Source organism: Podarcis raffonei, chromosome 1 (assembly GCF_027172205.1).
Source record: "Podarcis raffonei isolate rPodRaf1 chromosome 1, rPodRaf1.pri, whole genome shotgun sequence".
NCBI lineage: Eukaryota > Metazoa > Chordata > Lepidosauria > Squamata > Lacertidae > Podarcis > Podarcis raffonei.
This window is the reverse complement of record NC_070602.1, coordinates 1,546,988-1,564,320: the sequence shown is the minus strand read 5'-3', so window position 1 is coordinate 1,564,320 and position 17,333 is coordinate 1,546,988. Positions and strand designations below refer to the sequence as shown.

The 17,333-nt window shown below is 52.5% G+C and overlaps 1 protein-coding gene across 11 annotated transcripts in view; it reads right to left on the bottom strand.

Annotated features, from left to right (window-relative positions):
* Positions 1 to 335: 335 nt before the first annotated feature.
* RGS3 (regulator of G protein signaling 3) overlaps positions 336 to 17,333 on the bottom strand; it is a 78,171-nt gene continuing 61,173 nt past the window's right edge. For 6 of the 11 annotated variants that reach the window (XM_053379850.1, XM_053380088.1, XM_053380167.1 and 3 more), the window contains 5 exons: positions 9,658 to 9,755; positions 5,281 to 5,382; positions 4,476 to 4,537; positions 3,316 to 3,482; positions 336 to 1,693 (listed from right to left, as the gene is read on the bottom strand). In XM_053379850.1, the coding sequence (XP_053235825.1) occupies positions 1,508 to 1,693; positions 3,316 to 3,482; positions 4,476 to 4,537; positions 5,281 to 5,382; positions 9,658 to 9,755 (615 nt within the window). In that variant the 3' untranslated portion in view covers positions 336 to 1,507. Of the gene's footprint in view, positions 1,694 to 3,315; positions 3,483 to 4,475; positions 4,538 to 5,260; positions 5,383 to 5,704; positions 5,850 to 6,962; positions 6,982 to 9,657; positions 9,756 to 17,333 lie in introns of those variants that run through there. The other 5 variants (XM_053379938.1, XM_053380015.1, XM_053380366.1 and 2 more) reach the window with 5 other exon arrangements.

Below are 17,333 nucleotides of genomic sequence, written 5' to 3'. Positions count from 1 at the left end.
GGGCAGGGAGAATGGAACAAAGTCTCATCACAAGGGCTTAGCGGGCTGGTTGGCAGCCTCAAGAGAGCTCTGCTCAGGACATCCTTTGCTGCAGATTTCCCCAGCGCTCTTGACTGACAGCCACCAAGAGCCCTTCTGCACAGCTGAGATGAAGGCAGGCAGACAATGGTGCCCTTTCCCCAAAGCCAGTAGCCCAACCACATCCCTCCTTTCAGGGAAAGTGCAGACACCAATTTCTAAATTAAGAAGCCCATCCCAGATTGGTCTCTGACAAAGTCTTGCTTGGAAGGAAAGCCTTGGGAAAGAAGAAACAGGAAGGAAAAAAAGAAGCTAAGGACTTTTATTCTCTCTTTATTTATCCTAAATAGCCATGACATTAAAAAAAAGAAGTTGATGGGTTTTAAAACAACAGCACAACATTAACAGCTACCTGCAGAGATGGGCTTGAGTTGTAAACCAGGCCCTTGGCCAAGCGTCCATCCAGCAGATTCCTCCAGAGGAGGCAGCCGGGACTTCCTGGACCAAAGCAGGGGCAAGCAGGGGCCTCGCACACACGCAGACACACATACAGGCACACTCTCCCCTCTGGAGGCCCAACCAGCACAGTCACCATCCCATTCACACAGCACTCTTTCATCTCTGTGTGTTGACCGCAGAGGCCACAGTCTGCCCTTAGCCCTCTTCTTACAGATCTCTCGGCTGCCTGCAGGTACAGCAGATGTCGTCAGTCATTCGCATCGTCAGAGATGCTGGACACACTCAGAACTTAGGCACATTCGCTCCACTGCAAAGTTCCGGGAGATTGAGGGGGGGGGGGCGAGAGAAGAGGCACATAAACAAAAACAGTAATAATAATATTAATAATATTGCACTTGAAGTAAAAAAACAAAAAAACTCAACAGGCAGTTGAGCAGTGGTCATGCACACAACCTGTTGAGCATCCAGCTAGATGATTTCAATAAATAGGGGAACAGATGACAACTGGAAGCAGTAGGGGGCTGCTTGAGCATTTCTCGGGAGAAGGACGAGACAGAGGAAGAAGAGGAAGAAAGAGTTCTTGATGCCCACGTGCCAAGGGCGATAATTCCCCCAAGTGCTGCCCAAGTCCCTTTGTCAGCAACTCTTTGGAAGGAGGAGCCATCTTTGTCTGCCACCCCACAAACTCCCTCTGGGTCCAGGCTCAGAAAGCGGCCCCTCTGCAACAGCCCCCGGGCGCAGCAGGGGGAGGGAAGACAGCTCTGAACTTCACAGTGGTCTGGTGGGACCCCCAGCCTCCAGCTCCTGGTCACCACGACGTCGTCGTACCGGAGAGACAAAGCAAGCTCCTGGGGTGGAAGAGAATGAGGAGGCAGAGCTGTCTGACCCCAGGGGTGGGGGGAAGCGCTCTTCCAGAAGGAAGCGGTGGCTTCTTTGTCCAGGCAGGCCTCCGACCAGAAAGGCAGCGGATCACATGTAAACATACACCTCCCAGAAACAAGTCTCCCCTCAGAAGCCGGCCAGGCTGCCTCTACAGCGGAGGGCTGGGCTTCTTCTGGTTGACGAGGTCCAAATACAACTCTGAGCGCAGGAAGCGAGGGTAGGGGTCCTTCTCCATCAGCGCGTAGATCCGCCTCTGGGCAAGGTCAAAGCTGCTCCGGGAGATGCTCTGCATATTGTCCTTGGTGTGCTCCCGGGTGTAGGAGTCCAGGTTGACCTACGAGAGCAGGAGGGAGGAAAGTCCCCGTTCAGCCACCGCAGCTCAAATACAATAGCAGGAGGGCAGATTCAGGAGAGAGAAAAGGAGCTGTTTCTAGAGGAAGAACAACTGTGAGGGGAGAGAGGCTTTGTGCTGATCACTGGAGGGGGGGGAGGCAAGTGGAAACAGCTGTGATCAGCACACAAAGTCTCTCTCCCCTCACAGTTCTTCCTGGCCAGGATGACTATACTTCCATGGTCAGAAACAGCAATTCTTCTGAAGACCAGTTGCTGGAAACCACAGGAGGGGAGAGGGCTCTCGCGTTCAAATCCTGCTCAAGGGTTTCCCACAGAAAGATGCTGGACAGGATAGGTGCCCTTTGGCCTCATCCAGCAGGCTCCTATTGTGTTAAGGGTGGTTGGTTGGATGGATGGAAGAATGGTCAAGGGTGGGGGCAGCACAGCCCCCTGGGAAGCGTGGCCGATACACCTAGAGATCTTTTCCAGCTGCAAAAAGAGCTGGAATTTTCTTTTTAAAATAAGGCAGAGCAGCTGAGGCCAGAGTGCCCATGGCAGACAGCCTCTTCCCAATGCTGCCTGTTCCTGAAAGCTACAAATCCCTGTTCTGAACCTGCAGTGGGCAAAAGGCACGTCAAAGGCATCCCACTAATGCCTCTTGCCAGCTACTATATCAGGGGTCAGCAACCTAAGGCCCATGGGCCGGAATCGGCCCACAGAGGTCATCTGACTGGCCCCTGAGCCTCCCCCAAACCGAGCCGCCCGCTCATGCACTGCGCTAAACCAGCGCGACACAGGGACTCACTTCCGCAGTGCTGAAAATCACGTCTGTGCATGTGCAGATGCTGAAAATAGCAGGCGCGTGTGTATCCAGCCCATAGAGGGGTCTCCATGGGACTGATCCGGCCCAGGCAAGATAAACCTTGCTGGCCCCTGTACTAGATCGTCTCCCCCTCTGCCAAGCAGCTGACCAGCCAGCAGACCTTCTCCTAGCAGTCATTACCTGCTCCATGGACTTAAACAGAAGCCATTCCCTTCTCCAAATAGAAACTCTGGTCAGGCAGGGAGAACATGCCCAGGCTCTCCAACACAATCCCCGAGAAAGTTCCCAAACTCTCTGCAGAGCAGCCAGGACAGAGAAACCGGCATAAATTGGGAATTTTACCAAACTGGGCTGTAACAACTGGGCTTTGCCCTGCTCACCTCAGAGCTGTTTCTCTAAGAGTCTTCACAGGCCCCTCAGAGGTGATAGCAAGTTTTGGGGGAGGAGAGAGTTTCTAGGCAGTTTCCTTGCACAAACCTAGACCTGAGTTGCTCCCCTCCAGCTGTAAACATTGCCCATATACAGGTTTCAGTTAAACACATGTCCATGTACCTTAGATCGGGTAGCCTAGTACTTTGGCGTTGTCTTAAGCCTGTTCATGAGCTGGACGCAAGATAAGCATTGAGCTGCAAAATCCCAAGGCTGAGTTTCAAAATCCTTCCTCCAGGTGTCCATTTCACCCCAGACCTTGGCAGAGCCTCTTGGTCTGCGTTACACCTTGGCACAGCCAACAGCAACAGGCCTTGGACTGCCAACCCCCCACCCCCCGGGCAACGGAAGCCAGCTAGCCACTCACTCACTTCTTTGCAGGACTGGGTTGCAATGTATTCCGCATAGATCTTCTTGGCTTTGGACACCATCTTGGACTGGGACTTGATCTTCTTGTAGTCCTCACATGCCTGCCAGAACTCCAGGTTCTCCTCACTGAACTCGGTGCGCAGGAAGGCACGGAAGGCGGCCAGACCATCTGGAGAGGAAGAAAGCAGCCTTGAGGGCCGGGGGGCAGGAGCCAGCAGCCTTCCCCTTCTGGCCCCTTCCTCTTAAGCAGGAATCCCCAAATTCGGTCCTCCAGATGTTTTGGGACTACAATTCCCATCATCTCTGACCACTGGTCCTGTTAGCTAGGGATGATGGGAGCTGTAGTCCCAAAACATCTGGAGGGCTGAGTTTGAGGGTGCCTGCTCTTAAGGAATGAGGGAAGGGCAGTTCTTGGGATGCATAGCCAGAAGTGGTTTGCCTCTAAAGACCAGACACGCAGGGGATGAAGGCAAGGGCACCTGGCTGGCACACAAATTACTGAACTCAATGGACCTTGGGTCTAAACCAGCAAGCCTCTTCTGAGGTGGCACAGCAGGCTAAACCAGGCCTGCCTCCCCCAGCAGCACATTTCAGGCACCAGAAGGGTAAAACGTGAGAGTTCTGTAGGTGCAACCATTTCTTAACACCAAACAGCAGATCCACAATCCAAGGATGGCACAGAGAAAGGTTCCCCACAAACTGCAACATGCCCAGCTTGGAAAAGAATCTCAGAGGGCAGAAACTGTCCAAAGCCTCTCTCTGGCCAAGACTGTGGGAGCATCACTGCCAGCCAAGAGAAGGAGATCATGCATCAGACGAACCAGTGGGCTCTGCCTCTGTGCCAGGCAACACCAGTGGGATTCCAGAGCCGGGCAGCTGTGGGTAGAGCAATCTGGGGGTGAAAGCAGCCAATGGGGAGGGGAGGAACATCGCCCTCACAGTTACACACACACACCCTGCCAAGCCTTGGATGCTGTTATCTCCACAGTGCTTTAAAAAAGTCAGAGAGAAAGGGAGGATACCACTGAATTGCAGGTACCACTTAAAAACAAGATTTTGCACATATCTGAGAGTCACAGATGTTTCAGGAGTTTGGATTCTGTGTCTCTGAAGCTTAAGTGATTCTCAAAAGCTAGAAACGGCAAAATTCCTCCCGCCTTACATTTATGCTGAAGCAGTTTTTCCAGGGCCTCTCCCCACTTGAGAGCTTCTTCAGGAGTTGGCCTGAGGAGAAGGAGAAAATGAGGGGAGGAGTCACTTGGCAGGAAAGAGAAGCTGCAAGGCAGGGAAAAGGGAAACCCCTTCTTCCCCCAGAGGATTAAGCCCCCCCCCAAAAAAACTTGAGTAAATTAAAACTTTAAGGCAAATGCTGCTTGATTAACATACATGAAAGTAGCTTGCATTTTGATTCTGCCCTACTAAACAACACCCCCCATTCCCAAAACACAGATGTTGCTGAACATCCTTTTATATACTGTAATAGCCAACATTCATTTTTCAAGATGCAGCCTTCCAATCCACCAATTAATGGATTTCAAAAAGCAAGGCCAAAACCTGCCTTGTCTGAAAATCCTATGCACGCTTTAGAAAAGATTTCTCGCAAAGAAAAAATGGGAAATACAGATTTTTGCATTTGTTCGAAATGTCTTTAAGCACCAATCCTCTTGTGTGTGCAGGGATGTCCATCACTTCCCTCTCAGACCCTCTCCAGTCTAAAGATGCTGGAAATCCACCCAGAATACGACTGCTACAAATGGAGGAGCAGGATTGGGTCAGAAGAGGAGAGAAAGCTCCAGGAACCTTCTCCATCTGGGACCTCAAGTGCAGCTTCTGCTCTTGGTGGGTGAAGTTCTGCGCTGGGAAGAGAAACTCAGAGACCATGCCCCAGCCTGGCTCCACCTCTGCGGATCTGGGACCACCCCTGAGACACCTCAAGCCTATTCTCACCTAGCACCCCCCTTCCTTACTTGATGGTCTTGAGGGCTTTGTCCGCCTTGCAGGCTGGAGGGCCTCCAGGAGACTCGTTCCGCCTTCGGAAGATCCCCAGCCGGGTCTTCATGTCTTTGGCCCTGGAGATGCAAAGCAGAAGGGGCGGGGGCTGTCAGCGAGGCTGCGGGGAAGCAAAGGAACAAGCCCCGCGATGGAGGGTCGCTTCCCAACCCAGCCCGTCGCCTCTCCTTTGTCCTCAAGGGCAGGGAGGAGGGGTCCGAGCGCCCTGCAAAGGAACAACGCCGCAAACCCCGACAAGGAATCCAGCCCTCCCCAGTCTTCCGAGCGAGCACACCGCCCTCCGCGTAAGCTCAGAGGCTTCCCAGCCGGGGCCAAGCGTGCCCCTGAGCACGCACAAAGGGCGCGCACTCCTTCAGGAGCCGCCGGGGGTGTCCCACGTACTCCTTCAAGGTGTGTCTCCGCTGCAGGCTGAGCGTGCCGCCGCCTCTCCCCCGGGAGCCCCGCAGGATCTCCGCGTGGAGCTCCACCGCCTGGGCCGCCTCGCGGGAGAAGGGCATGGCCGGGGGCTCCGGGGGACGCCAGCAGCCGGAGCGCAGCCAGAGCGCAGCCGCGTCTGCAGCCGGCCGGCCGGCCCGCCAGCCCCTCGGAAGGGGAGCGGCTGCACGTGCGAGGGCCGCCCCGGGGATCCTATTTCGGGCCGGGGCGGGGCTATTTATAGAGCTCCTGGCGCGCCGAGGGTTAAACGGGGGGAGGAAGGCAGGGAAATGTCAATCAAGGGAAGGTCGCGGCTTCCTTGGCGACCTTTGTGCCAAGTCCGGGCGCCCTCTTCACGGGGGGAGCGGAGAGGCTGGGACCCCCGCAGCCCGAAGCCTGCTCTCCCTTTTCTTTACGGGCCAGATCCACCCTACACGCTCGAAGCATCCCCCGTGCGCATCCCAGAGCGATCCTGGCGGGAGCTGCAGTTTGGCCCTCCCCGAGGCCCCCTTTCCAGCACCCAGAAGAAGGGACAGCCGCAAGAAGGGCAGCCCCGAGTTAAAGGCGCCTTGGAGAAGCTCCGAGAGGGCAGTGCGGACGGGCCCTTTCCCCGCAGACTCCGGGGCGGAACCGCGCCTTCCCTGCTCCGAAGGGATTTCCTGGGCAGCCTGCGATGCTCGCCCTTGGCCCTGATTGGTTCGCGGGGAGGTTAACGACCGTAGGGTCAAGGCAAGGGGCAGCTTTCTCGCAAGAAGCACCATCCCTTTTTGGCCTCCCGTCCAACCTGAATTGACCTCTACGTGCATGAATGACAAGGGTCGTCCTTGAGACGCAGCGGATGTCCAGCGTCATACCCGCCCCTCCCCAATCACCTTACTCTAATTGAAAGGGAACCCCCCCCCACTTGATTGATTGAATACTAGCTGATCTCCCCACGTCCTTTCCAGACCCGGGTCTTTTCGAGAGGTGGGGCCGGGGCGGGGGGGCTCCTCTCACCCCCAAAACTGATTTCAAGAGTGCAGCTCTGAGGATTTGCGCCCAGGCCCCCCTGGCCCCCCACTCCGTTTTCAATGACTGCAATGCCCGCGAGCCAACAACGTGGGGCATCGGTGAGAGCGCTCCTGAGCAAATGCAGAGTGCAGATTTAGAAGGGCGTCCTACGCCCGTTTCAAAATAATATTTCCCGGTACTTTTAAAATAAAGCCGAATGCCCTGCCTCCCTCACCTCTCCAGGTACCATTCGGCGACCCCCCGCGCGGAGGGATGCATCTGGATGCGCGGAGACCTCGAAGGCACCTGAAGCCCCCCGCCCCTTCCCTCCCCGGACCCTCGGGCTGAGAAAGGGGCGCCGGATCCTGCCCTCCGCCGCGTCTCCACTAGTGCGCCGACAGCGACACCCCGCGGCAGCGCCTCGCAACGACGCTTCCCCACGCTCGAGCATGCGCAGCGGGACTCCTGAAGCCCTCCCCGTGCCCACCGCCTTGCCCGCATCTGCAGAGGAGGAGGAGGAGGGGCTGATTTAGATGCCCCGCCCCACTTCTTAAGGGCTTCGAGCGGTCCTGGGTTCAGATCCCCTCTTTGGGCTATAAGACCCCACTTGCCATCTTCGTCCATTCTATCTCTTGCGTAAAAATGAAACAAATGCAACGGATGGCTGCAACGGATGAGCAGCAACCCAGTGCTGATTACTCAAGAGTAACACCCAGGAACAAAGATGGTGCTTCAGTTACAATTCCTGCATTGCACCGGGTTGGGCTAGATGACCCTTAAGACCCCTCCCAACTCTACCATTCTTGGATTGCATGAAGAGGATGTGGCAGGCCAGGAGGGGAAATCCCCACATGGACCCAGAGGCTGTCTGTCTGCCTTGCCCATCTCTCCCCTTTGGGGAAAGTGTGCAGGGCCTTTGCGCTAAGCAGAGCTCTTCCTTCTGCTTAGGGGGCAGAGTACTTCTGAGCATGTGGCGTGTGCCCTCTCGGGACAGACATGAAGCAGCTTCTTTGGAAAGAAGAAGCACAACAGGGTCATTGGAATGTCATCCTACCCAGAGTAGGCCTGCTGGAATTAGGAAGGGGCCCGAGGGAGTCACGTCCATCAGTTTCACTGAGTCTCCTCTGAGTAGACACTGATGCTGAATACGGACAGGTGTGCCAGGTGGGGGATGGAGGGGGTCTACCAGCACCGATTTGAACTGCAGTGGCTCAGCTGAAGCTCTGTGGTTCAGAGACATAAATGCTGCACTGGGCAGCAGCAGCAGCAGCAGCAAAGGCCCATCCTGCTCCCATGCCCTGCTTTGGGAAGGGGAGGGGGTCTGGCTGTCCATGGTGAGAGGTGGAATGCCAGCCAGGATGGACCCACTTTGGCTTGATTTAGCTGCCCGCCTTTTAGCCACACCTGGGTGTGAACCCTCCATGTTCAGAGGCAGTCTATCTCAACTGTGCAAGGCCCTGGCGAGGGCAGCTAGGGCAGGCCTGGGGTACTTATGGCCTTCCTGTCGGGGCAACGTGCTGAACCCCCTTTGGTTTGGCCCAGCTCTTCGTGAGGCCTTTCAGCATTTGCTGAGGACACCCCCTTCTCTTAGAAAGCAAAGAAGTGGCAAATGCACCAACACCCACCCACTCCTTTTCTAGGTTTACATTCTCCTGGTCCAGCAACGGGCAAGAGGGGTGGAGGTCAGGGGAGGCCAGCTGACCCTGCTTCTGACTTTGCACCCAGGCTGCCCAGCACCCAGGGTCTCATTCTGTACCAGGCTACATCAAGCAGGCGTGGGGACTGATGTGGATGGCCTGCAAACTGCCTCCTCTGGCTGCTGCGGCTGGCAGAAGAAGCCCCCACGCAAGGGGCTTCTGAGCACGAGCAGAGCACTTTTCCTTCAGGAGTGAGCAAGCAAGCCCCATCCCTGAAAATGCAATTAGTCCTGGAACATGTGAGGAATAATCAGAGGATACCTTGAGCATGCAGAAAGTGACCCCATCCCACCCCAGCTCCATGGAAAGGAACAGTAAAAGAAATAACCGTTTGCACCTCACTCCCCAATAACTAGTGAGTCCACTCAAAGGAGCACACCACAGCTTGGGATCTGGGTTTCCAGGGTCACATCCATATCATGTATTTAAAGCATTCTTATTAACACCCCCCCACACCACACACAAAGAATCCTGGGAACTGTAGTGTGCTAAGGTTCTCACAAGGAGAAGGGGACGACAGAGGACGAGATGGTTGGACAGTGTTCTCGAAGCTACCAGCATGAGTTTGACCAAACTGCAGGAGGCAGTGGAAGACAGGAGGGCCTGGCGTGCTCTGGTCCAGGGGGTCACGAAGAGGCGGACACGACTAAACGACTAAACAACAACAAGGTTCTCCTGAGGGACGTGGGTGGCGCTGTGGGTTAAACCACAGAGCCTAGGACTTGCCAATCAGAAGGTCGGCGGTTCGAACCCCTGCGATGGGGTGAGCTCCCGTTGCTCAGTCCCAGCTCCTGCCAACCTAGCAGTTTGAAAGCATGTCAAAGTGCAAGTAGATAAAAAGGTACTGCTCCGGCGGGAAGGTAAACGGCGTCTCCGTGCGCTGCTCTGGTTTGCCAGGAGCGGCTTAGTCATGCTGGCCACATGACCTGGAAGCCGGACGCCGGCTCCCTCGGCCAATAAAGCGAGATGAGCGCCACAACCCCAGAGTCAGTCATGACTGGACGTAATGGTCAGGGGTCCCTTTACCTTTACCTTTAAGGTTCTCCTAACAACTCTTGGCACCCTTATCAAACTACAGTTCCCAGGAATCTTCACGCAGGAGTGTGTGTCTGTTTCAAGTGGCATGTAAGGGCTTTACCTGCCTGGTGTGGGGCCTCCCCAACTCCAGGCAGGGACTCTGGGTCTGGCCTCAGCCCCCTCCCAAGATAGGTTCCCTCCCCTCCCTCGACTTACAGGTTCCTGTTTGTCTTCTTGCAGGCCCCTCGAGAAGAAACTCCTCGGTCAAGGGCCCAGTCGGGGTCCAGCAGGTGCCCATGCTGCTGCTGCTGCTGCTGCAGGGGAGAGAAGCAGAGGGATGAGATGGGACGGGGTAGGGGATAAGCAGAAGCCCCTGGGGAGTGAGACGCCCCTTGAAGGCAGGCTGCAGCTGAGGGGAGCCACCCTCTCCTGGAATCCTTCTGCCACCTCCAAAGACCAAGGGCTGAGCCCTGAACCCCTTGCCATGGGGCATCCCTGCTCCCTGCTCTGTGCCTCCTCTTCCTGCTTCTCCAACTATAACCACAACACAAGAACCTAATCACTGCAAGCTTTTCTTTGAAATGGTCTTCTCCCTTAATTTCTCTCCACTTTATAAAGCACAGCAAGTCCTTTTACTCAAAGGGAATGAAATTCTTGCTAATTGCTCACTTAGAAAGAGCACCATTTTTAAATAGGGTGTTTTGCTGCATTTATGCTCCTGCTGTTCTGCAATCATTTCCTGCAACACTCCTCCTCCACGTTTTATGGCTGCGGCAGAAGTTGTGACAATGTACAAAATGTACAAAACGCAATAGAAACAGAAGCTTTTCTGGATGAATTAAACATTTGCCCCCAAATCAACACTTTTCAGCTCAAATAAATAGCAGTAACCAAAAGCACCATTCACTGAATATACTGAAATAGGAGGCAGCCCAATTCTGTATTATTAATTTTTTCATTTATTATTTATACCCCGCCCATCTGGCTGGGTATGTGTTCATCTCAGAAGCAAGCCCCATTGTATCCAACACTGGGTTGTAACCTGGGAAGGATATAAATCCTCACTTTTTGCACGCTCAGCTCAGGAGGAGAATTTGCTGAGGAATTTCTCTCTCTTGGTCACTTGCCTCCCCCCCCTTCGCTTTCCGCTCACCCGTGGGAATGGGCTCCCCAGCCAAGGAGCCTGAGGGTCCCGCAGCTTCCTTCCCCTGCTAGGTGAGGCTTCCGGAGATTATTGGCCTGGCCGTCTCCCTCCCTGGCAGAGACACTCCAAGAGGCAGCCTGCCCCAAAGACATTTCCTCCCATTGTTGGAAGGGGAGAAAGGGAGAGACTCCGCTTCCACGCAGAGGCAGAAAGGCAGGCGGGAGCAGCTGAGCACTTGGGGGCCCATCTTCCTCTTGCTGCTGCCCGACAGAAAGGGGGCAAGCCCTCGCCAGCACAGGGGGAGCTTCCAACCAGGCTGTGTGCTGCTGTGCACACTCCCATTTGCTCTGCTTTGGGAAGTTGCATGCAAACTGCAGTCCATTATCTACCCTGCGCGTCTATGTGTTGTTCCCCAACCCACACACGACCCAGTTTCAACCCAAACTGAGAAGAATGACTTAGCAGTGGCTGTAGACATATTAGTGGCTTGAAATGCAGCCGGGTCCTTCTTGTTATCTAGTCAGTTTCAGAATTGTGCAGTTTACACACACAGAGAGAAAGAGAGAGAGAGAGAGAGAGAGAGAGAGAGAGAGAGAGAGAACTCCAGCCATTCATGTAAACCAAGCTGGGGGAGAAGGGACAAAGAAAACAATGGAGCAAGTTTGCTTTCTGCTGCTCTGGTGGGTAGGATCCAATACAATGGGCTCTATCTACACGAAAGGAGAGTCTGACTAAACATGAGGAATAGCCTTCTGACAGTAAGAGCCATTTGACAGTGGAACGGTCTGCCTTGGGAGGCTGTGACATGCAGGCAGGTATTTGGTTGCCTGCACGCTTGCACCTTAAAAGGAAAAAAAATGGGATGTGGAATTGCAAAACAAACTTCCAGCAAAGCCAGCATTTAATGCATATTCCACAGTGGGCAAAGCAGTCCCTTTTTATGTCTGAAATATAGCTTTTTCGATCTACCAGGTTTGCACAAATGAGCAGGTAAAAAAATGAAATATGTGTGTGTGTGTGTGTGTGTGTGTGTGCGTGTGCGTGTGCATTGCCCACAGCCCCATTGGCAGCCTGTTGAGCAGCAACTTACAAAGAGGGCACGGAACAGCCAGGCTGGAGGAGGCACCTCTGAGCCCTTTCTCAGACACAGACAGAGAGACAGACAGACAGAGAGACAGACAGGGAATGGGAGGCCCTGCTTTTAAATTAAAACAACAACCCATAAACACGACAGAAACAAAATAGGAAGCTGGGGATAGGTGGTACTACCCTTGTAAACCCCCTCCAAGGCAACATTCAATTTTATATTGGTTTTAATTCCCTTACTGGAGTATCCCTCAGCTGGGAGAACCAAATCTTGACAGGAAAACATTCAAGCTGACAGCTGCATGAGGAGGACCTGGTGTGGAGAATCCCACCCCCACCCCTCAAAAAACTGAGGCAGAAGCAGCTTCTAATCCACATTGAGCTTCCTCCCTGTGTAGACGAGCCCTTCTGGTCTCTCCCTGCAAGGAAGGGCTGATCTGGAATGCCCAAAGGCATTCAGGAAATGACCGCCAGGAGGTAGCCAAGACACAGCATAAGCCCAGCCTGGCAGTATGGGAAACTCTTGGCTTGAGAATTACCGTAGATTCCAGCGTATTAGGCGACTGGGCGTATAAGTCAACCCCCCAAATTGGACTTATACGCCCAGTCTTATACACGGCAGCTTCGCTGGGCAGTGGCAGTGGGCGGCGGGCTCCGCTCCACGCAAAGCCGGCTTAGCATCGCTGGGCAGCTTCCTCCAGGCGCGAAACCCGCCGCCCACTGCCGCTGCTCAGCGAACCCATACCCGGCGTATAAGACGACCCCCAACTTTTTAGAGGATTTTCCGGGGTTAAAAAGTCATCTTATACACCGGAATCTACGGTAAAGAGGAAGGGGGGTTTTGGTAACCAGGTGGGCAGGAGCTGTAGCAAGGTCAGGTGGTACCCGGTGCGAATTTTTTTTGTCACCCCCCTCCCCGTGAGTCCCAAGCCTACCGCTTTGCCATTGCAGCTGCTGCTCGCTGTAGCCTTGGGAGTCGTGGGCGGGGGGCGTGCCGAATGTCACCCCCCCAGAATGACACCCAGTGTGGTCTGCACCCACGGCACCCCCTTGCTCCACCCCTCCTGAGGACCAGGAGTTTTGCAACTGCCTCTTTCCGATTGAAGGTCAAGGAGCAGAGAAGGGTCACCATGAGACCCCCTTGCCTGCAGTCTAAGCAGCTGAGAGCAGATCTGCCTTCATGACCTCTGCTTCCCTCTGGAGAAACCTCCTCCCTCCACCCCCTGCCACCTGCCCAAGGCCTCCAGGAAGTCCCCAGCCAAGCAAGGCATCATGCCAACAGAAAAATCAAGGAAACAGGGAGCGGCTTATAGTGAGCCAGGCCATTGGTCCATCTTGCTCAGTATTGTCTACACAGACTGGCAGCAACGGCTCTTCCAGCTTTGCCTGGAGATGCCAATGAGGATTGAACCTGGGACCTTCTGCATGCTAGGCAGATGGTCTACCCTTGAGCAAAGGCCCTGCCCCTGCTGCTGCTCCCTAGCCAACGGCATCCAGAGACAGACTGCCTTTCAATGATGGAGTTCCATTGAGCTAACAATTGCTCACACTGCTTGCGACTGGATCTTTCCGGGGGGTGGGGTGGTGGGTGGGGTTAGATCTTCTCCAGATTCCCTGCTTCACGCACTAGCCAACCAGATGCGAGGGCCGTTGTTGTCTCCCCTGAGTGCCCACCAGAAACTGGAGCTCAGGGGACCTTTGGTCTAGAGGAGTCTAATCTAGGAAATTTTGCTTTACATCCTAGTTCTAATCGTGGATTTGCTGGCTTTTGGTAAGCCACACTCTCAGCCTCAGTCTTTCTATCTGTAAAAGGGAGAATGTGGTGACTTGTCTGTGAGGATGATAGAGAAAGATCGCAGAAAGCGGGTTTTGAAAGCGGGGTCAAAAACTGCAAACAGCATCCTTATGAAACAGACTGGGAAACGGCTGTTCCTTTTTGTCCATCATGATGCCTTGGAATGTAAACAAACATCCTGTAAGCAAAAGGAGGGTGTTGGTGGTGGTGGTTGCCAAGCCACTCCAGCAACACACCCCACTGCCACATTCCCAACCAACAGTTTGTGCAAATGGCTGAAAGAAAGCGGTCTCCTGGCCAGTTCTCCTCTCCCTCCCATGTCCCAGGTGGAGTTGCTGCTGCAGAGCACAGTGTGGGGAAAATGTTGCCCACCCAAATGAAAAATTAATAGAACAGCAGAGAAAATGCTATTTGCCGAAGAGGGAGGAAGAAAATTATCTCCAAAGAAATACTTTTCTAAGGACTTGTTTGCATTTCTCCGCTTGTATGTGCTGTCAAGTCTCCTGTCTCCGACGGAGAGCAGAAGTCAGCTTCTAGCTGCCTCTTAGGAGGGTCACCCAGGGGTGAAGCATGTGCTCACACGCATGCATCTTGGGCAAGCAAGTGATAAGAGCCCCCACCAGGAATTCAGGACTAGGCAGCCTCAGCCCTGCAGCTGCCATCAAGCCAGGCTTCCTGCAGCTAATCAGGTTAGATACAGACCAGTTCCTGGCCGAGGGCTCCAAGAAGGCTGAGCTGCAGCAGATGGACCAATCACAAAACAGCAGCAGCAATAATGGACAAAGCACAGAAGAACCTCACAGCAGCAGCAGCAGCAGCAGCAGCAGCAGCACATAGCTTCCCTGCCCATCGACATCCTGGGCAGAAGTACAGCATTGCTCAGTTTGACCTCCCTAGGGTTATGGGCGCAACAAAAAGCCACAGGACATCTGGTGCCCCACCACTGCTGAGAAGGTCCTCTGCTTGGTTCCCTGTAACTTCACTTCTCGCAGTGAGGGAACCAGCAGAAGGCCCTCAGTGCTGGACCTCAGTGTCTAGGCTGAACGATAGCGGTGGAGACGCTCCTTCAGGTATGCAGAGCTGAGGCCATATAGGGCATCAAAGGGCAGCACCAACACTTTGAATTGTGCTCGGAAACATACTGAGAGCCAATGTAGGTCTTTCAGGACCAGTCTTACATGGTCCCGATGACAGGTCCCAGTCGCCAGTCTAGCTGCCGCATTCTGTTATTAGTTGTAGTTTCCGGGTCACCTTCAAAGGTAGCACCACATAGAGCACATTGCAGTAGTCCAAGCGGGAGATAACCAGAGGTGCACCACTCTGGTGAGACAGTGCGCAGGCAGGTAGGGTCTCAGCCAGCATAGCAGATGGAACTGGTAGACAGCTGCCCTGGGCACAGAATTGACCTGTGCCTCCAGGGATAGCTGTGAGCCCAGAATGACTCCCAGGCTGCACACCTGGTTTATGGGTGCTCCTGGCGCTTGGAGATGGCTGCAGAGAAGACTGTCTTGGCTGGAAGCTGCATGTGACCTTAGGGCTCTTTAAGTCTGAGCAGCACAAGGACTGAACCCAAATGTGCCAGTTATTGGCCTTCCCTGGGAAAGGAATTGCATCTGGAGGGCAGAAACAAGCCTTTCTTCTCTGTCTTAAGGACTAGAAACATTTAAAAAAGATAATAGGTTATCAGAATGCTGAACTCTCACTTGGTTAGCTTTCTTTCAGCAAATGAGCCATGAAAGGACAGCAATGAAGAAGGTGGCCCCCTGCCTGAGGCAACAGCATTCCTCCGTAGCAGGAGCCAGAACCAAGCGGAGACCCTTAAAATCACAGGCGCGGATGCCTGTGAACACAGAGACTCGGCGGGCACCATTTGCGCCCCCCCAATCCGCGACGGAGCCTTTTTAAAGGCTCCGGAACGGAGGCAGGGTGAGGCGTGGTGCTGAGAGTACTCCCTCGCCTACGGAGTGAAGCCGCAAGCCATTGACAGAGAGCGCCAACTTCTTCCAAGATCGACTGGACTCTAAAATACTAACCCGTGAGTAATACGGAGATTGGGACTTTAAAAAATTTAATTTTGGATTTGGAACGAGCGGGAAGGGGCTAAAAAGGAAGTCACCCCCCCCCCTTTGTAAACAAGTTAAAGCAAAGGACTGGGCAGCTAAGGTCGAGAGAATCTGCTTCTTGTTTTTTAATGAAAAGATCTTGATTTCACGGTTTTGACACTATAAGAAGACTTACTGGAGGATAAAAAGAATTTGGGGATTGAAATTTCACCCCCCCCCCGAGACCCGGGAACGTCCTATGAGAAAGCCTGCTGTATGGAAGATTTTGACAGCTGTCAAGTGAGCTGTTAGTCAGCTAGTTGTCAGCTGGAAAAAGAGAACATTGTTTCTACTGTTTCTGCTGGTTCATTTGGTACAACTTTGTTGAAAACAAGGAGGGCTGATACAAAATAACTGGACTTTTGGTTTTGAGCTGAAAGGAACATTAAGGAACTAAAATCCCCCTAGAGGGGTAATAGGGACATTACATTTACAAAAATGACGAGTATGTAAATTCCAAGCAGAATTGGACAGAGCATTCGTTCTCTTGGGAAACTTGAAAGATGAATACAATGTTTTGTCTACAAACGTATCACTACTACACTGGACAGTAAACAACAGTTTTGAGCCTGATAAGGACTTGAAACAGGAAGCCTATTTAACCGAACAAATGAATGAAACTGAAAGTGTAGAAATGATGGAGCAATGTGTTGTTTTCGAAGAAAATGAAGGAGGAGCAGGAGATTTGCAGGAGTTAAAGGAGAGTTACAATATGAGGCCTGACATGATGATAAAAAAGGACAATAAAAATTGGATGTGGAAAGCCTGGTCTGAATGGGAGTCTGGAAAATGGAGAGATCTCCTCTGGAGGAGATCTGAAGACCTGAGGATTACAAATCGGTTGAAGGTGAAAGCTGGAGCTTTGGGGACATTTGGATCTGTAAGAAATTCGAAACAAGAGTTGGAGCACCCCATAGGCTTTGCTTTTAAGTATGGAGGACTGGCTGGAAGTAACATGGATTCTGTTGGGCCGGAGCCCCTCCGAGACTTGGGGCTTAACATCAAGGACCATCAAAGAGACCGGCAGAAAGGAACTGAGAGAGATATAAGGGCCTCAGACGTGAGATCTCCAGGCTAAATAAATAACATAAAGACTGATGGATATTGGTTGGGGACTGGAACCGGGAAAAGGGTGGGTGGAGGTTGGGAATCCAAAGGGTACATAAGGATAAGGATAATTTGCTTTTTATATTTAGTTAATGGTAAGGAAATTGGGTAAATCGTGGAAGGGAAATGTTGGTCGACTTTAGGAAAAAGGTTTAAGAACAATTAATGAGGTATAAGTATTGATGTGTGTTTTTAATAAGGTAAAATTGGTGTTTTCTCTTTAAATTAATTGAAAATAAAACTGTTAAAAATAAATTGAGGAAATGGAAAAAAGAAGGAAAAGAAAATCAATAATATGTTAGAACAAATATATAAGTTAAGGTAAAGAAATAAGTTAAGGACTTGCTGAACTGACAATCTAAATTGGAATACAAGAAGGGGAGGTGTGAGGAGGTCTGAGAAATAAGGTTAAGAATAATAAGTATCAGAAACTTCATGTGCTTTTTCTAGTTTTTATTGTTGTTTAGATCTGAATATTATGTATTTTTGTGTTTTATTTTTGGGTTGTTTTGTTTTGTTTATGTCTTGTTCTTGTTTGTTGTGTGTTTTTTGAAAACCTCAATAAATATTTAATAAAAAAAAAATAAAAAAAAGCAGGAGCCAGAACCGCCCCAACCCTAGAGGTGGTATAGGCAGCGGCTGGGGGCGTCAGACTACC